Source organism: Mizuhopecten yessoensis, unplaced genomic scaffold (assembly GCF_002113885.1).
Source record: "Mizuhopecten yessoensis strain PY_sf001 unplaced genomic scaffold, ASM211388v2 scaffold8811, whole genome shotgun sequence".
Taxonomy (NCBI): domain Eukaryota; kingdom Metazoa; phylum Mollusca; class Bivalvia; order Pectinida; family Pectinidae; genus Mizuhopecten; species Mizuhopecten yessoensis.
In genome coordinates this window covers 729,069-750,254 of record NW_018407733.1, presented here as the reverse complement: position 1 = coordinate 750,254, position 21,186 = coordinate 729,069, and the positions used below count along the sequence as shown (strand labels likewise).

General features: G+C 36.5%; 2 protein-coding genes across 3 annotated transcripts; both read right to left on the bottom strand.

Annotated features, from left to right (window-relative positions):
• Positions 1–1,173: 1,173 nt before the first annotated feature.
• Positions 1,174–10,505, bottom strand: LOC110456635. The gene is made up of 2 exons (XM_021507474.1): positions 10,422–10,505; positions 1,174–3,169 (listed from the first exon to the last, which is right to left on the bottom strand). Exon 2 carries the CDS (start codon positions 3,121–3,123, stop codon positions 1,453–1,455), a length of 1,671 nt encoding a protein of 556 aa, XP_021363149.1. The 5' UTR covers positions 3,124–3,169; positions 10,422–10,505; the 3' UTR covers positions 1,174–1,452.
• Positions 10,506–12,446: 1,941 nt separating this feature from the next.
• LOC110456632 lies at positions 12,447–21,068 on the bottom strand. Of its 2 annotated transcripts, none has more exons than XM_021507469.1 (14): positions 20,926–21,068; positions 20,646–20,746; positions 18,356–18,977; positions 17,790–18,137; positions 17,535–17,663; positions 17,045–17,350; positions 16,433–16,792; positions 16,220–16,297; positions 15,664–15,969; positions 14,982–15,374; positions 14,519–14,815; positions 13,737–13,964; positions 13,120–13,365; positions 12,447–12,650 (listed from the first exon to the last, which is right to left on the bottom strand). In XM_021507469.1, exons 3-14 carry the CDS (start codon positions 18,975–18,977, stop codon positions 12,589–12,591), a joined length of 3,375 nt encoding a protein of 1,124 aa, XP_021363144.1. In that variant the 5' UTR covers positions 20,646–20,746; positions 20,926–21,068; the 3' UTR covers positions 12,447–12,588. The 2 variants fall into 2 exon arrangements, with proteins under 2 accessions (XP_021363144.1, XP_021363145.1); XM_021507470.1 differs by having other exon boundaries at positions 13,737–13,961.
• Positions 21,069–21,186: the final 118 nt, after the last annotated feature.

Sequence of the window (21,186 nt, the reverse complement as noted above, 5' to 3'; positions counted from 1 at the left end):
ATAATTTCAAATAAAGTCTTTAGTAAAGGTATTAAGTATTTTGTTTATTATTACCAGGTAAAATCGAATCATGTTTGTTTTGACAGTTGAAATCGGGTAAAAAACCTTTCACTAAGGTGAGATGAGTTATCGTCAAACATAGAAATGTAACAGATTGTTGTTCCACAAATGGTGTAAAAGATAATCTAGCTTCTCCTCGAGTGTCCTCAAAATTTTAGAATTCTGCTCTCAATACTCCTATCTTCTCAGCCCCTCCTGGAATATGTCATTACAAAATTGAAGGCTCGCTGTATGATATTTGATTGGCTTCAGGTATAAAACCTTACTTGTCACTAGACTTATACCTGCCCTTTAAAGATTACATAGGAGCAACTCCAAATTTCAAACTTCTTCAATCTCCACCTACGACATCAGACTAGTTCACTTGCATCATCTGCAAGGTGTCGCATAAATAAAGTTTTCGATGTTGTCATCACAAATTCTAACGAGAAGATAGGTGTATGGAGACCAGAACACTTGGATTTAGAGGATATCTCTTTGAGGTATAACAGAATTGTAGTATCCTGTTGAGTTGTATAAGAGGATCTAGTTTCCTGTTAAAACGTAACAGAGAATCTTCTTGTTGAGGTGTAAGAGATAATGGAATGTCTTGCCTTGGACAGTTGTTTCTCCTACCTCTGTGTATGTAAAATAAACTTGTCCCAAAAATCAGATGATGGCGTTGTATTATGACGTCACAATCAAGCCCATCGAAACATCATTTGACTGACTGAAAAACTTAATGCCGGCAAGTGACAACACCTCAGGACCATTATTGCACAAGCTTGTCAATCATTGCATAGGTATGTGGGATATGGAAATTCTCACCTTGGGTCTGACTCAAATTCTACACCCTCCTATAGAATATCCTACATACCATGATTACAAATTTGATCATCTCTCCCTGTTTTGGGTTGAGACCCCCATTCTCTTCTACCTCGCCCCAAAAGCAGTGAAAGATTATATGAGTATTCTGTTGAGATATTAAAACAGATCTTATTTTCCGAAAATTGAAAATCTAGGCTTTTGTTGAGATAAAACTGAGAACCGACTCATTTGTTGTGATGTTGTGATACATTCTAGTGTCCTTTTCAATTGTATAAGAAAATAAAGAAAGACTCCTATTTAATAGTAACAGATGATCTAATAACTTTCATTGAAGACATGTTCTCATTGGTCACTGTAGTTGATTTTGAACTTCAACATAATAATTTAATTTGCCATAATTGCTCATACTATAAAAAAAGTAAAACATGGTAGTGTATTTTTTCTTCTGCCTAATGATGACTTTGTGCGTTTTGTTTTATCCGTATAAAATCTGATTGGCATTTGCTACAAATTCACTTTATTTGTTTCTCTATTTTACTATTGCCACGCTTCCGTCGGTAACATTATGTGTACATTGTAGCCTTTTCATATCTGTTTTTCCCGTGCCACTTTTTGAACTTTAAGGTGTTCGTTATACAGTTTTTCGATATGATCAGTAAGTATTCTGTTCTCCCTGACTCTACTGTCGCACTCCTCGTCAGAATTCAGAGAGATGCAAGTCCGATAAATATCTACAATACATTTTGCAAACTTGTTCATGAAAACTTCGTCATCTATCAGATGCGTTCGTATACTCCTTGGAATCTCCAGTTGGAAGGCTGGGACCCCCATACACACCGACTGGCACGTCATGGTGTAGAGGTCACCTCCCCAGTCACCACAAAGACTAGGGTTGACATTTGTAGTGTATTTTGTATCGTCATTAGTTTCACAGCAAGGCAGGTCAAACAACCTACTGAATGAAGATTCTGTTTCAGACTTCACCCAGCCTACAAAACCTTGGTCCTCCCAGCGAGTTTCCAGTGCTTTGAAGCCAAAGTCGACATCTAGATTTGTCTTTCGATTTTTCTTCCCATGGACATCGATGTGAAGAAGAGGACATTTGTTTAGTTTACCGAAGCGCTTGAACTGAAGAAGAGCTTCATGCCATGGCGACAAAGCAAGTTGTTCTTCTGTGAGGTAATTTGGGTCGAGGTTTTTGTGGTCGAGCGGAGCAGCAATTCTTCTATCCCAGATCATAAAGCTAGCTGGAATACCCATGTACTTGTTGATGTGGGCGGCCAATTTTAGGACTATTTCCGTGGACCAAATCTCTCTGTAGTGTATTCTCTTCTTCCTTCCATCCGTGCCACCGCGCCATAACTTAATACCATGAGGTGCAGTCAGAAGAATTGGTCCATTCAGTTTGAACAAAAATGGAACATTTCCAGAGAACATTCTCGGAAGTACAGGCTTCAAGTAAGACTTAGCATGTTTTGTCGGTCGTCTGCTGTTATATAATATAGTAGATTCTCGGTGAGTCTCTGGGTGCGTTTTGTTTCTCCTGGAGGTAGTGGCCGGAGTCATGGGCTGGTCAGTACTTCGCATTACGTCTGACCTGCTGAGCGAAGTGTCTGACCTACTCGGTATTGTATCGGATCGTTTCGGTGACATACTGGTAACATATCTATTGATGGCAACTTTCATATTGCTGTCTAGTTTACTGGACTCCCTAGATATAACTGGTCGAACTCTGATTGCAGGTTCATCAGATTTAGTCAATGAAAATGTTAAGGTCCTATTCTGATCCAATTCTTCTGTCAGCTCTCTGGCTTTTAGAAAATCGGTCCTGGTGGCCATTCGCGCCATTGATCGTGCATGAACTATACGCCTATACGTCATTTCCGGGTAACTTGATACCCGCGTCGCATCTGTCTGGTGATTTCCATTTAAGTATAATCTTTGTCTCTGTGAAAGCGGAGATTCAAGTTCACCAGTCTTTTTCACTACCATGTGGCGTTCTAGATTAGTGGCCCCCTTGGTCATTTGACGGTCCAGATTACTTGGTTCTTTAGTCAAAAGACCCTTAGCAACGGCTTTTGCATGGGCATTCGCATTCAAGGAGGCATGGCTGTTGGTGATTGTGATGTAGCGACGTGCGGCATTCTTCCTGACCAGACCAGATATCCTCAGCTGCTGGGAAGCTTTGTTGATGATGTTGGTTACTCGTTTGTCTTTGTAGTTCTTAAAATCTGGCGTTGGTCTTTGTACTTCCATGTTTCACTTTTTCCTTCCGAATCAATGCATATCATTTATAGGATATCTGAAAAGAGAAAAACTATTTCTTAGGTTTGGTTTGGTTTTATTTGTTTAACGTCCTAACAACAGCTAAGGTGGCAGTTTTCACTATGGAGATAGATCAGATAGATCAGACATAAAACAATTCCTACAAAAATAAAGTCAAACAACGTTAACACTTTACTGCAACTTGTGGCCTTTTCGCCCAGTTATGACTTATTAATTATTTCAGTTTTTCCAAAACACACGTAGAATACATGGTAAAGTAAAAGTGCCTAAAAGGTACAAATCCACCTTTAGATAAGCTTTTACAACGTTTTGCTACAACAGACATATTCAAACTCTTTGTAAACCATGCCAGAGTGAATTCGAACACTGTTATCCCACCAACAGAGTCAATCAACACTGTTATTCCACCAACACTGTTATCCCACCAACAGAGTCAATCAACACTGTTTTTCCACCAACACTGTTAATCAATCAAGGTTACGTAAAATATCTACTAGAAATACTGAGTAAGGAAACAACTAGCTGATATAAAGTGTTTCATTAATGCAGAAAGTGAAACAAAGTAAACAGTTCCCTCCACCATATATCACAACATTTGTCATGGAGGTTCATATTATTCCTATGGCCCCTACACAACATTTCGTCCTTTTGTTCTCATTGAACCAAGTTCTTTTCTATTCTTACGTTTAAAAATTGATGACATGAAGAAACTACAAAATCAGTTCCGTTTTATACTCCCCATAGAGCTGAATTAGATGAGAAAGCATACGGAATACTATCCAGTCTAAGTATCAGGTTCAAAATTATATCAATACTGTTTGGAAGTATTTCTATTTCTATTATCACCACAACGTCAAAATGTTCGTGCTAGCTTAGTTGGACTAAAATCAATGCTCTGTAATCGGTCATACCTACCTTCATTATAGCTTAATGCCCAAAAAATAGAATTTAAATTAGTCATATTTTCATAATTATCACACCCGATATTAAAATGTACACGTCAAGAGATCAAAATAATCACCCACAGATCTACTACACATAATTCTACTCCTCCTTCTATATTTTAATTTTTTTAAATTTGGATTTTTTTTATATTTTACAAGATATAATTAAGCTTATAAAGCTTAATACACGCAAATCATGGGCCAATTTGTTTAAGGCCTGGTTAGCTTAGACTACAATTTTCTTAAATTTTAATCTGGTATATTTTAAGAAATATGCTGAAATGCAAGTCTAAAGTAGTGTGTTTAAGATTTCATAATGATTTATAAAAAGAAGAAAGACAAAATTATTTTTAAGTTTTCAGATACAAGTATAAAAATCGGATTTTCAAAATTTATATTAACAACACGTTACGCTGATTAGACCTTGAGGAAACCGGGCTGGTATAAATCCGACCGTGACAATAAAAGACGGAGACAATACAGCTTTGTTAGACTTACTAATTCGTTATATACATATCCACCTGCCTGGACAGAAAGACATAACTACATAGCTTACTTTAATCCAAACTTATTGCTTTATATTAAATCACAATAACTGTGTGTTTAATCCGTAGGAAACCGCTGTAATGCTATAGTATGGCCTTTTGAAACACGTGAAAGAATTTAGATCTACCTTTGAAGATTTAGCTTCTCATTTTACCACCATCATTGTAAATTTAGTTCTGCCTTTTTATAAAATGCTTTGTACAGGTCTTAGGGCAGACCGTATTGTTAACTAACGATATATGATATATGATTACAAAATCACTTAATAATATTTTACAAAATATGATTCATTCGATGTATTGACCATGGGGAGTCTGCATTGGTGAAATATTATACTTTGATAAGCAGCGCGTTGTGTGTTTGTATTAATTAAACATTGGTTATAAATGTCGATGAACATACATTTTGACAATAACACATGGTATTGTGGACACATCTGATGTGCTTAATATTATTAATACACTTTCGGGAAAATCTATGTTAAGTTGAAAATGCATCTTTTGAACATCTACCAATGTATATAATGACGGTTCGTATGATACCTTCGGATTATGGGAATATGTTTGAACGGAAATGAATTTTATATCATCATGTTGAAAATGATGCATTTCAATCCCAGTGTCAGCTTTCAAAACAACACAAATAGTTTATCTATTTGGCTATTTTGGCTCACGGTGCATGTTAAGACAACTGTTTTACCAAATGTTGTAACAGGCGTTTGTTTCGGAAACATTGTCGTGTAACGAATTTGAAGTCATTCATGTGTATCACTTGGTAGTTTGTTTTACAATGATTTCTTAACGATGAATTGAAACTGTAAGTTATTGATGCAAATATCAGGATGTCGTTCTTAAAAAAAATATTACGACGACATCATTAATCATTAATTGTTAAAATCTTAAATAAGTTAAATGCTTTATGATAAAATAAGTAATGAACAGGTCACATAAGAACTATTTGTCTTTAATACGTTTGTTGTGGACTTAAAATGAAGAAAATAAACTTGTTTTTCTCATCTTCACTCGTTTGAACAATAACATAACCTCAATCACTTAAAACATTTAAAACAAAGCATTTATTGTGACATCTATCATCAAGACGTGGTCTGAATGTAGTGCATTGATCTAATAATCTAGGTCAACGTTGGCTGACCTTTGTAAATGTAATAAACACAAGTATAGTGACTGTTACTTTCACGGTGACTTTCAGTAATATTTCAATTTGGTAATGGAGACTTTTAAAATCTATCGGTCGATGAAATATGCTTGATATGGTTACTAATCAAGAGAACGCCTTTAAGAATCACCAGCAAAATTGTATGAGCGTTCACGAATTGATATAGAACATCCGTTAATTACAATTTAAAAAGACATAAAACCAATGCAAATGCTCAATGGGTATACATTAATTTAGATAATTTGTTACATCCTATGTGTTTCAGAAGGGAGATATATTTCATGGTCAATATCGTACTTGATAAAGCTTTAGAAACTGATTCCAAATCTATCGTTCAGTATGTATAAGCGATACCAATCGTATACAAATATTTTTTCTATATACATGTAAAGTGGGGAACAAATATATCTGAGAGTAAACACAAGTAAAAACCTCAGATATGATACAATAAAACAACAATAGAATACCTTGGCGTCAACAACACCGTAATTCAAAAACAAAAAATGATAAAACTAGGGCAAAAATAATACTAAATGGAAACCATTGAAAATGTACAAGGAGAACAAGACCAGATGTTCCGGGTGGGCAAGCGCCTTCTTGATCGAATATAGAATAGGTGTAAAATAAAAAAAAGCATGCCCTCTTAAGCAAAGACAGTCAAAGGAATCGAGGAAAGATCAAAATAAGAGGAAATACATCAGAAATCCTTAAAACAATATGACCTACTTGTCACAGGACTGCTTGTACTACCCTTCCAACCATCAAAGGTGGAACAATAAATAAGAAAAAAGCGATTACAATTGCATTTGTATCTTACCGATCAGATGTAAGACATACCACCGTCAGGAATAGGACAGGTAATCCGCTAGCCACTGCCTGTATATTTCTATACAAATCAAAGTAAGTACACTCAAGTACACGATTAACCTTCGTTCTCCTAATAAGCCGCTCCACCTTAAACATTGACGTCATAGGATTATAATCGTAAGGCACCTGTGTTTGTGTGTTTAGTTTCTGATATAAGCTGTTCTTGTATTAGTTGAAACGACCGTCATATTCACGGATATACCTTAAAACATGGGTGTCCAGCGGCACATGTGCTTGTGTGTCTGAAACCATTAGTGAATAAGGTTTGCTTCTACTTGGTAAAAATAATTTATGAATATCTAAATATTTTTTCCAGCGAAACGTTTGCGTTATAAAGGGGTTGGTGATAGCTCGAGGGATACTTAAGGGAATCATTTAGACACAATTGGTCAAGGAAATATTGATGTACGTTCAAGGTAATCATTTAGACACAATTGGTCAAGGAAATATTGATTTGACAAATGAAACAAAGGTCATTGTATCGAAATTTTATTGTATATAACATTCGGTCGCCATCATTTCATAAATCTGATAATATAAATAATTTAAGCCGTACTCCTGTCGATGTTATTGTACTTATTTTAAAATAGACTATAAATCTACTCTACGTGTCTTCTAATCCCCATCAATAATCATCAGTTATTTAGTGTTTCCATTGCTAAATAGGCGTTGCTTACTTTGCAGACTATCGGTGTGCTGCTTTTTTAAAAGAGTTCAACCAAATGATTAATGTACGCTGTCCGGTATGTGTGCCAGATAGATGTTTATAGTACCGGGTGGTTTACATATAGTTTATGTTGCAGTGTCGGCTACTGTAAAGGACGCGAAAGTTACGAATGTAAAGTTTCATACAAATTGCTATTTTATGACGCCAGATCGACAATAGAAATACGTTTCCATTGTATTAAATATTTATGTTTCTGAAGATGATTTATAAACATACGTGTTCCTATTCTTAAACACAATACGTCTCCCGTGATATTTGATACTCAAACTACACGAATCAAAACATAAAGGAAAACATTTACTGCGCAGATCTATGCATTTATTAAAGAGAATCCTTTTGGTCGTACTGACTGTCCAGAATATAAAGGAAAACATACTGCAAACATACATAGTTAAGCGGTAGTCTTATTTCAGCGCCTTTGTCGCTTTAAGTATTGCGCTAAATTATGATCTGCCAATTGAAGTTAATGTTTATTGTTTTCTACTGTATATTGTGTGGGTGCGCCAATTTTTTAAAATGCGATAATCTGTTAAACTTGATAACGAGTTAAACTTTGATATTAAGATTTAATTGCGCTAAAATAAGTAGGCTTACAGTATTATCTTACTGTCCCTATAAAACGGTCAACTGCAGCGCAGTATACTGGAAAATTATAATTTATAAGTGTAGGCGGGTAATTGTGGGACAAGGTCAGATTAATTGTAGGTAGGACAGTGTCCAATATAATGAAATCTTACTGTCCGTTGAAGACAAGAAAATTACCATGTTAAGTATGCAGGAAAACTATCATATTATTGTCACAAAAATATAGAAAAACTGTCACCTTACTGGCGCCTGTTTACAGTAAACCTTTAACCTTACTGTCGCCTGTATACTGTAAAACTGTCACCTTACTGTCGTCAGTTTACAGTAAAATTGTCACCTTTCTGTCGCCAGAATATACAGGAAAGCTGTCACCTTATTTAGGCCAGAATATACAGGAAAACTTTAATCTTACTGGCGCATGTATACAGTAAACCTGTAACCTTACTGTCGCCTGTATACAGTACAACTGCAACGTTACTGGCGCCTGTATAGTAACAGGTGTTGACAAGTTGGAGATGGTCCAGCGAGGGGCAGCGAGCTATGTGCTCAGTGGGCACAGGTACAACCATCGTACCTCCAGTGTTTCAGAAATGTTGCACCACCTAAAGCTGCGCCCTCTAGCGGATAGACGTAGAGATGCTCGTCTGACCTTGCTTCATAACATTGTAAACCAGAAAGTCGCTATCGTTAAATCAGACAGATTGATCCCTACAGTTAGAAAATCCCGAACAAACCACCAGTTTTCGTATCAAATTCCCCACTCAAAAACCCAGACCAGAAAGGCATAATTTTCCCCTCGAACTATACCCGAGTGGAATAAACTCCCACCTGACATTAATTCGAGCCCCACAACGGAATTTTTCAAATCAGCCCTCTACCGTCACTTTTCAAACACAAATTAGACCATCTCGTATCTTTTAAAAACAATCTCTTTCCATGTTTCACTCCTCGTCTGAAATTTTATCTTCAAATTGTTGAAGTTGGTCAGTACCATTTAGAAGTAGGAGAAACAGTAAAACTGTCACCTTACTGTCGCTACTATACAGTTAAACTGCAACCTTACTGTTGTCATTATACAGTTAACATGTAACATTACTGAAACTGTCTGTCACCTTACATAAAAACTATCACTTTACTGTCGTCGGTATTTGTAGTAAAACTGCAACCTTCCTGTCGTCATTATACGGCAAAACCATCATCTTAAAGTCGCCATTATACAATGTACAGTAAAACTGTCACCTTACTATCGCATGTATACAGTAAACCTGTAACCTTACTATCGCATGTATACAGTAAACATGTAACCTTACTGTTGCCAGTATACAGTAGAACTGTCACCTTACTGTCGCCAGTATACAGTAAACCAGTCACCTTACTGTCGTCAGTATACAGTAAACCTGTAACCTTACGGTTGCCAGTATACAGTAGAACTGTAACCTTACTGTTGCCAGTATACAGTAAACCTGTAACCTTACTGTTGCCAGTATACAGAAGAACTGTCACCTTACTGTCGCCAGTATACAGTAAACCTGTAACCTTACTGTTGCCAGTATACAGTAGAACTGTCACCTTACTGTCGCCAGTATACAGTAGAACTGTCACCTTACTGTCGCCAGTATACAATAAATTGGTCACCCTACTGTCAACAGTATACAGTGAAACTGCCACCAGTATACAGGGAAAATTACTGCCTGAAGTATACAGGAACTGTCACCTTACTGCCTCCTTGAAACCTGAAAAAAATATCACATTATGACCCTGATATACAGGAAAAATATCACCTTATGACCCTAATATACAGGAACTGTCACCTTACTGCCTCCTGGAAACCTGAAAAATATCACCTTATGACCCTAACATACAGGAAAACTATTACCTAAGTGTCAACTTCATACCTATTACTACTTATTGATACAAACATGTGGTACAGGAGTGCCACCTTAGGTGAAAAGCTGCTTGTTAGCAATGCGGTAGTGGATTTACGTCAGAAAGTGCTACGGAGGAGTTTTCGGCAACACAAACGCTCTACTAGTGTTTCAGAGTACGTTTGCAATTTTCGATTGAATTTCCCAGGTAAAAGCTGTGATTGATTTATCGCACAAATTAATTTGTTTATCTGTTACGAAGTAAGATAACATTCTATCCAAACAAAGGTCGATTCGTCACACCTAATGGAAGGGTTCTACTGCACACAGAAATACCAAGCAAGGGGTAAACGATCACTGATTTAATACAATACTTATTGTTCCTCGGTCGATAAGCCCTTATCTTGGCACGTTACTTCAATGACTGGTATCGGGAACTCATTTTAAGCAAAGAAATAATAAATATATACCTTATAATAGCAATTCGTATATTTCAATATTTACAAATTCCAACGAAGAGTGTAAAGAGAGTAATTCGTACTATCCGAAGGGTCTTACCTGTGTGTTCATTTTGAAGGTGTTGTTACTTTTTTCATGAACTGATCGCCACCGTGTCGTTTGTCGTGTGTCGGTGTACTGCTAACACTGGCCAGTACACACAGGTATAATGAACTAGCTGTCGCCAGGCACAAGTCCATTCGGAAAATTAGTTCATGGACTTTAACGGTATCGATGTATAGACGGAGATCTTCCTACGAGATAACCTAATGGGAATTAAAATGGATCGCATTTACAGACTGAATTTCAAAACATTGACGGAGTAATCTTTGTGTTTAATGTATGTAACTATGATAATATTTTAATTACAATTTAGCTAAGTGCTGGTGTGCTCCTGTTAATTACTGGTGTGCTCCTATCAACCTACATACTCTATAGGCTTTGTATTCAGTAGTTGTTTTATTTAACGAAGCATGAAACGAAAGTTGATGGATGCTCTCTCTCGATGAGTAATGCAGTTTAGTGAATGAGAGAGAACATTGAATATATCTATTAATATCTAAGATAACATTCAATGTACAAATTAACAACGAACATCATCTGTATTTAATGATTCTATAGATGGCACCCAAGTGTACTGGATATGGCACCCAAGTGTACTGTTTCTTAAAGTATTGAAGATTTATTAATTTGTTTTTGTGAGAATCCAATCCATCAAATTCAGGCTCCAATGTCCTTTTTGCACATGTTTTGTCTGTCTTTTTAATTAGGAATTTTATGAGTTGTCATACGGCCAAGTGGACGCACTCGTATTGTGTCACCTGTCCAACCACGTGCGTTCTCTCCGTGTACTCCGCTTTCCTCCCACAGTAAGATCCTCTGCATGCTTACATATGGCCGGCAAGAGTGATTTATGTAAGTTGTATTAAATTGTTCATAATTGTTATGAAATAAATCAAGTTTATATTTGAAAACACACATTTCTTTTCTGATTTCTTATAAATTAAAACTCATTTTATGCGTACAATGCATTTATAATACATAATGCCTATTCAATTCCTTTGGTATATTGATGATACTTTCAAATATCGTAATTGTCTAGAGATTGGTATTCCTACAGCATAACAGAAACTGACTTTGCTTCACAAATAAACCCCGTTGTTCTTTGTTTTCTTGAGCATTTCATTTTGATAATATTGGTTTTCGGTCGAGAGATTTGTATGCTTTAACCTAGTCGAGTTATACGTTATTGATACATGTGGTTCGATATATATGAAATTAATCGTTGAACCGCTGTTGAACTGTTTATTGTTCTAAAAATTAACCACGCGAACCAATTGTGTCATCCTTTGATTCACGCAGAGCGTCTCTTATCTTTATTTGTAGTCTTCCAAGTTCGTATTAATTCAGCTTTTCCACATATACCTGATGCAAAAGTTAATGACAATAATGAAAACAATCATTGCTATTCGGGTTGTGTATCTATTTAGATATAGCGGTATTGTCAGACTCTACGATCCTGGCAATGAATCAGTTCATTATTGCAAATTTCACGATTATAAAAAAGGCATTCAGGTTGGTCTCACTGTTTACTCAAACAGGCTCAAATGTTTGTGATTATAGGACTTTTTAAGATGGACAAGGCGGGTGTCGCCGATGAAACAGAAGACGCTTACCCTTCCGTAACCCATGGTCTTATTCTCCTTGTACCTTTTTAAAGGTTTCCGTATAAATATTTTCTTTCTCCACATTCTCCCCTAGTTTTATGGTAAATTTTGAGTTCGAAGAATGGTTGTGTTAACACTTTGGTACCGGTTACTATCGTGTTGTATTTTCCGATTAGGTTCATTGCAATAGCTTTCAATCCGTTTATCGAATGCAGACTTTCGTAAATTCCATCTACAACTTCCCTATTTTAGTGGGAGGATGTAAATGTTAGTTCTAATAACGTATGAAAACGCTCAATAACAGCAGCATTTGTAATCATTAATTGTGTCAAGCCTATCTCTCAAAATCTCCTCAGTATCAGTAACCTGAAGTGTGATGATAAAAATGAAAATGCAAAAACACTATTGATAAGCGTACATTTATTGCAAACAAAGTCATTCCGGTCATATTTTCATATCCATATATTAAGGAATCTATATTTGAATCGAACAGCGATAGAATTATGACAGAAGTCACGGATGCATCAACGACGTGTCCTTTCCAGGATGGCATGGTGAGGCTAATATCTCGATTTGACGTTAACATCACCAGGATCCCTGTAAATTTGGTACCATGTCCTGTCTGAAAGAAGAGAGAATTCATTTGATATTGTTAATATAAAATGTTCAAATAATAATTGTATTCATAATTTTTTTAATAGAAGACATTGTGTAATTTAATATACTATTTTTTGTTTGTTTGGGGTTTAGCGTCCTCGCAACAGCCAGGATCATATGAGGGCGGTAAACTTTCTAGTAATTCATCACGGTGATGTAAACCGACATATAATAAAGTAACTTAAATGTATTGAGATGTTGTTTTGACATAGTAATGCAATGAATTTCAAGTAATGATACAAGTAATATTAATTGAAACCATATTCATGCGTTGACACGTAAAATATGTTACGAGTATACCCGTATTATAAAGAAATAACAATACCTTCAACAGTTTCACAAAAGTTGAGGAAAGGAAAGAAAACCTATCCTGAGATGCAAGTAGTCGAGTTTAGCTAGATAGTTCGTTAGTTATGTAAAGATAAAACCATTACCTTGAAAACAAATCTCCTTTTTGTAAGGATTTTTTCTGGTTTGGTGACCGTGGCCAGGTATGGTAATTGCCGACATGTTAAGGTTCAAATGTCCTACATCATCGTCAACAAATTCAGATTCTTCCAACTTTGATCCCCGAGGTAAGTCGTTCATCAAATCTTCTTTTTCGAGTCCTGCGTAAGGCAATTCTGGGGCGCAATCCAGAGTTGTGTCCCGTGGGGATTCGTCGTCAGAGCTTAGAAATTCTGAAATCAAATGTGTGTGTTGCAAGTATTTAAGTTTAATATTGTTCAAGTAAAAAAAGAGCTATATTTATTGTCATTTTATTAGTTTAAAAGTCAAAAATGAAATATGGTTTAATCAAATAATAGCATAACCACGTTATCATAATTATGATTACTGAAAATGTAAAAGATAATCAATTACTTCAATACGTTTTTTGTTCATGCAGTAAAATCTGGTAATAATACACTATTTGTCAGTAACTTTATGTCATAACAAAGTCTTGATACATATATCAGGGTAGGCTTGATATGGAATTGGTGATAAACGAGCAGAAAAATAATATAAGGATTTATGCACATAATTATTCTTTTGTAAATGAAGATAATGCTACCTTTTACAATATGTCCTTCCTTGACCGGTCGGATACTAGAGACTTCCTGACTCAGATCTATACAGGGGACATCGTCCCGGTCATCAAGGTAATGGTCGGATATCACGCTGTCTACGTCCCTAAAGTGGACACGGGCACGCTTTATATTTCCTTTGTTTGGTGATGTCATATACCTGTTCCTTTCCTTGTTAGCACTATTTATTTTGATAGAGGAATTCTTCAAATCTGCTGAAAACGCAATGAATTTTGTATATCATCATACATGTATTATCAATACATCATACATCAGATTTTTATTCTACATTGCTTAAGGATATTTGATATTCTATGTGTAATTATGCGTTTTTCAGATGTTAATAGACAATTTCAAAACGTTTTATGTGATACTGGGTTTAATGTGTATGTTTGTGTTGCATAATGCTCATCTACATCCAAACTATGTTTTTATTTCGGAAAGGATGGCAAGGATGATCACAAACAATATCAGGATCTCTATGAGTCAGTACCCGATATTTAAAACAAAACTGTCGCAGGTTGTTCATGACAAGTTCGATAGCAACGCTATTGACGAACACTTGTTGAACATTTTTACATTGTTATACCCGGATTCCATACCTGATACTATGCCTCATATTCCTACATGCGCTATTTTAGTTTAAACATTTAAAGAGTGAATAACATTCAAAAAGACATGAAACTTGTTGTTAGCCAATTATATCATTATAAAATCCTAACCAGTTGTTAGGTCGACTCAAATAAGTTTCAGAAGGGAGTAAGCTTACATGGTTTACGTTTATGCTGCTTCCCAGTGGCGTCGTTGCCAGTGTTAGGATCAGGAAATAGCCATGATATGTCATAGCCAGATATTTTGGCGACGTCAATATCAGACTCGGACGCCAATCCTGTCAGGTCCAGTTTGGGGACACACTTTGGCCTCCGGTGGCCGTATGGTACGACTTTAAATGGGATGGGTAAGTGTCTGTTCCCTATGACGTCCTCTATGATGTCCGTCACCTCCAGGGAATGTGACTCCACTAGCTCATTACCATGAGACACGACTTCTTTAGGGACCTGAGCCACTGTAAATTGATGGTGAAGATTATACATTTCTACAAATAACCTTTTTGACATTGATTGTTATTCATACGGATACTCTTTCATGTATATAAGAACGTTGTATTTTAAGTGAATCGAAAGTTTGACGTTTTAAAAATTAAAAACATATCTCAACTAATCTAAATTTACCTTGCCAAGAATTGCCAATTTTGTCGGCGCATTTCTCTATGATGACACTACACAGGTGTATGGTAGCTTTACAATATTCTATATAATCGGCATATCTCTGTGCTTCGACGTCGGCCACTAATTCTGGTTCAGTGTTCTTGTCAAACCGGCCAATGTTAATGTCGAAGTCGGATACCATGCCTCTCGGATCTAGATTGAATACAGGATCCGGCCTGTCCTGCTGTAACTTTGAAACGCCGTTCGGTCTATCCTGGTCAGAAGAGGAAACTCTCTTGAAGGGGATGTTCAGATTGCTGCCCTTGTCTTTTGGGAAGTTTGTGTTAGCTAATGATGAATCACGTTCTCCTATAGGATTCTCAGCTGACATATCCGATCCTCTTGACTGAAAGATCTCTGAATATGTGATACAGAACACATAATTGATCGTGTGGAAATTGAAAAACATATTTCGTATAATAATGCAATTGTTACATGTACAAACAACCTATTCTTAAGATGTGTTCTTTTATAGGACTTAAATGCGGCCCCTCTCTATAGGTATGAGTGGACCTGAAAACCAACATAACCACTTAAGCAAATGTGTTATTAATTAAACCTCGACATTTATACATGATTATCTAAATGATACATGTTTAAGTAAATTCTTAATATTGAATTCTACTTTTAATTAAAACTAATTTACCATGATGCTGAGATGACCGTTTATGTGACATCACACTTGCGTCGTTGCCAGTGTTAGGACCAGGAAATAGCCATGATATGTCATAGCCAGATATCTTGGCGACGTCAATATCAGACTCGGACGCCAATCCTGTCAGGTCCAGTTTAGGGACACACTTTGGCCTCCGGTGGTCGTATGGTATGACTTTAAAGGGGATGGGTAAGTGCCTGTTCCCTATGACATCCTCTATGATGTCCGTCACCTCCAGGGAACTCGACTCCACTGGCTCATTACCATGAGACACGACTTTTTTAGGGCTCATAGCATCTGTATAAAGGAATATTCTGTAGTTCAATAACTTTTCAGGCATTTCCTGAAAAATAATTTTGGTAGGGTATACGATACAGACAATTTTCGCAAATATTTAAAACAGTCCTTTTTAATATTTTAAAGCCACTCAATTTTGATATTAAAAATAACAGGAGAATTTCGCTAAAAAATCATTCTTAAAATGTTCTTGATTTTCCTGTGTATAATACCAGTCCTCGATAACCTAAGGTATAGTTATCGCTCATACCGAAATCCTTTCTTTCTTCTTCTACATGCGAGGAACGCTCTGGATGGTCAATATTGGAAACATTTTGGGTCCAGGAATCTGCAAAGGGAAGCAATGGTTATTGTTTTGTGAGTATCTTTTTACCTGTAATTAAAAACTGTACATTTGTGTGAATCGGAGTGTTGACATTTTATAACATGTTAAAATCATACTTCAAGTACTCTTTACATTTACCTTGCCCCGGAATGCCTATTTTGTTGGCGCACATCTCTATGACAACACTACACAGGTGTATGGTTGTTTTGCAAGACTCTATGTAATCAGCATATCTCTGCTCTTCGACGTTGGCCACTAATTCTGGTTCCGTATTCTCGTCAACCCGTGCGATGTTAATGTCGGAGTCGGATACCAGGCCTCTCAGGTCTAACTTCGATACACCATTCGGTCTTTCCTGGTCAGAAGAGGAAGCCAGCTTGAAGGGGAGGTCCAGATGGCTTTCATCGTCTTTTGGTATGTCTGTCATAGCTAATGATGACTCATGTTCCTTTGTAGGACTCACAGTTTTCATACCCGAAATTTTTGAAGAATAAATCTCTGTAAAAAAAATTAATACCACATTATTATTTGGTTAAAATGAAAAGTAAAAGATCATGCAATAAGTTACAAGGCACTAGTGCTTGATATTTTCTTCATTTTCTTTTCGCTTTAAAATTTTATCCTTTCCCTCTCAATAAAGAATTTAAAAAAACCATGAAAACCAATATTATCATTTTAACAAATGTGAATTTTTCATGTTTTTAAATAATATTTCACTGTTAATTCCTACTACAGTTAAAACTAATTTACCATGATGGTGAGATGACCGTTTATGTGACATCACACTTGCGTCGTTGCCAGTGTTAGGACCAGGAAATAGCCATGATATGTCATAGCCAGATATCTTGGCGACGTCAATATCAGACTCGGACGCCAATCCTGTCAGGTCCAGTTTAGGGACACACTTTGGCCTCCGGTGGCCGTATGGTATGACTTTAAAGGGGATGGGTAAGTGTCTGTTCCCTATGGCATCCTCTATTATGTCCGTCACCTCCAGGGAACTCGACTCCACTGGCTCATTCTCATGAGACACGATGTTTTTAGGGATCTGGACATCTGTGGTAGGGAATAATTACATTATCCAATAATTATTAAAGCTGTTAAAACAATTTTATTGTGATATATTATACAGTTCAATATTCGATTAACTTTAAAACATTTTTTGTTTCATATTTTTTGAATGACACACAATTTTGGTATTGGTAAACTCTCTAAATAAAAGCACAATTCATCGACTTACCTGTATACGATATCTGTTTATGCGAACCTAAAGTTTCGTTTTCGCTGAAATTGACATTGCTTCCCTTTTCTGGTACTGGCTTTGAATGCTCAGGGCCATCCATGTTGGAAACGTTTTTGGTCAGGAAATCTGCAATAGGAAGAAAGTGCTGTTGTTCGCATGGATCTTCTCGCGCGTGTATTAACAGATACAATGTGGCTATGCATCACTATTTACAATATAAAAACGTGCATCAACTAATCTATTAAACTTTACCTTGCCCCGGAATGCCTATTTTGTTGGCGCACATCTCTATGACGACACTACACAGGTGTATGGTTGTTTTGCAAGACTCTATGTAATCAGCATATCTCTGTTGTTCGACAATGGCCACCAGATCTTGTTCTTGGTTCTGGTTAATCCGTGTGACATCTGAGTCAGATACCAAGCCTCTCGGATCCAGCTTGGATACATCACCCTGTCCCTCCTGGTCAGAGACTCCCATGAAGGGGATGTCCAGATGGTTGTCCCCGTCTGTTGGGATGTCTGTCACTGCTAACGATGACTCGTGCTCTTTTATAGGATTCCCAGTTGTCATATCCGAGCTTTTTGACGAATAGATTTCTGAAAATGTTACATACTACACATCATTATATGTACAAATGAGACATACATATCGTGTAATAAGGGAGTCACAATCCACTATTTGCAATGTTACCATATATTTTCTCTGCTTTTCATTTCGCTATGAATCGCCCTTTCCCTCTACGCTTCGGTAGAAGTAGCCTTAATCAAGTCCGAAATTAAAGCATAAAACAGGGGAGGCCCCTATATATACTGACCTCGTATTTCGACATCCTCAATTAAAATATTGCGATAATGAGGAATGTCCTCTTCATATAATTGCCGTATGGGCTCCACGTGGACACGTATGTTCCTCTTGTCTAGACAGCCATACAAGTCCATTCCGGTCACATCCTCAGGTAGATCGTAAGTGACCACGGTTCCGGATGGACTCCTTGTAGGGTGCACGATGAACAACATTTCCTCTGTCTCCGAGGGAGATTCTCTTACGGAATTCATGTTGGAGTCTCTATCCTCGGAGGAAGCGTCGTCGTCTGTTGCGCAGAGTGTCGAACGATCTCGTTCTCCGTGATTTGAAATTCCAGTGCTCAATCGGCTGATCTCTTGCTTGTTAGATCCATTGTATGTAGAATCTGCTTGTGTAGTTCTGGCACGAATACATGGCCTGTTGTGCCGTTTGCCGATATCGTCTATTTGTTGTAGGTCCATGGTAGCCTTAAGTCTCAAATTCATACATCGGAGTCTGGTTACTTCTTCATAAATGTTTGTGTGTCCATAAAATATTTCCTCCCGGTCTAATATTGCAGCCATATCCATGTTGTCTTGTCTCAATCGATCAATTTCTGCTATGACATTTGTCTGTATGTCCATATTCATCATCTGTAAATGGGAAATAAGTTTTGCAAATAATATACGCGCATGTCATTTATAATTTAATTCATTTGAATAGAATACTTATATTGGAATTACGATTATTTTATCCAGTGCCGCCAGGTGGCTTGCAGATATCGGAGTCGTTCAGTCGTTGACTGATATACTAGTAACCTATATGTACATGTATACAATTGTATATGTGTATGTGCTGCTTTGACTGGATTTTTTCCCCTTTTTTCATTTGTTGAAATGGATTATGCGATGTCGTTTTTGAACGTATCGATATTGAAGTGAAGTGAATGGTATCTATATATGTAAGAAAGGGCCTTTGATGAACTGCTGATGTTCTGACTTTGTAAAAGTTATGGGAATTTATTTTTGATAATTAAACCGGCTCTCGGCGGCATGGTCGGGCCCCTCCAATTTGTTGGGTTATTTGAGTTGTTTGTTGATATTGACCAACCAAGAAGATGGTGTGACAATATGTGTTATTTAGAGAAATCCATCCTAAATTAGCGCATTTTATTTTTACAAAATATGGAAGCCACTCTTGAAGAGTTAATGAGACAGACTAACAGTAAGAGTGCATAACTTACCCTTAAAATTTACCTAACATGTGACAAATTCATCTTTTATACCTTCAACTCTTCGCGGTTGGAATTCATTGAACCTTTCAGTACGATCATTGACTTCGTTACACTCTTTTAAAAATTCGTTAACTTCAAATGTACACTATCCTCCACCAATCTACTTCGGTGACCGTAAATTGAACATTTTGCACACTAAACTTAGACCTCAGTGTAGTACACTTAAATATGATCTGTTTAGAGTAAATCTGGTTGATAGTCCAGTTTGTTATTGTGGCCATCCCTGTGAAAATGCCTTTCACTTTTTTTGTGAGTTCTTACTTTTTAACAACGAAAGACACACCCTGCTCCAAAATTTGAACGCCATGCATGTTGATTTTAATTTAGAACTACTTTTGTTTGGTAAAACTCAACTTTCGGTAGAAAAAAACCAAAAGTATCTTTAGACATGTGCATCATTACATCCAATCCAGCAATAGGTTTTTGATAGATATAATTACTTTACTATTTCTATTTATGTGTAAATTGTTATGTGTTTATGAAATTGCATTTCATTATTTTGCCTGATTTCTTTGTTACATTGATTCTGTTCATTTTGAAATTACTCTACCAGGATGTATAATTTATAATTTATTCAAATGCGGATCGATTTTATAGTGTACACGTTTACTTTTCTAGGTGACACCCCTCCCCTCCATCACCTCCGCCCCCTCCCACCCCACCTTTCCTTCTCCACCCTATCTTTTTCCCTTTCCCCAAAAACATATACACTATTTTTACAATATGTATTGAGGAGAGGACTCTATTAAGTTGTATTAACTTGTTGTCCAATCCATTTGTATATTTGTACAATAAAATATGTTTAAACTAAACTATGAATTAACGATAAGATATACTGTGTCTTTTATCTAAAAGGTTTTGACTTTGAATTAACATATAGTGGCGATAAGTGTGAAAGTTATATTGAGTTTCAACTGTATTACACAAGCATGTTAGCAAGGCTATTCAGCTTAAAACTTACATTATTAACTTGTTAACATCACAAATATCTCAAATTATTACAAATTTCTAGTAGCTTTATACTCACAGTATTGCTTTCAATGCGTTGCCGTATCTCTTCTATTTCTCTCTTGATGTCTTTTGCATCTATGTAACGTGGAAATTGCAATGGAATGTGTCTTGGTCGATCTATTTAAATTAAAATATTTCGAAGATATATTGACGTAATTTGAGACTTTATCTCAATAAAATCCATGAAAAAAACACAGGAACAAAAAAAAACGTTTTCAGAACGTTACACATAATGTCAGACTATTTCTCCTATAATTACTAATTCAACAATCAAAACGACATATTCGAATACTCACAAATCTCGTATAATTGTTCTGGAACACCTTTTACTATCTAAAAATCTTTTTTCACTTGTGAAACCACTCTTTGTATTTATAATCTCCCGCTTGGAAAAGTTCGCCAAATGCTGTCAAGAGCTGTCGCTGAACTACCAGTGTTGCTAGGCGATAGCGTAATATCCGGTCATGTGATTTACTGTTTCGCAGGGAAGAGTTCTGCAGTAAGAGGAGATAAGAACAGCAGATCGTTTCCGAGCTACAGGTTTCTGCTCTTCTAAT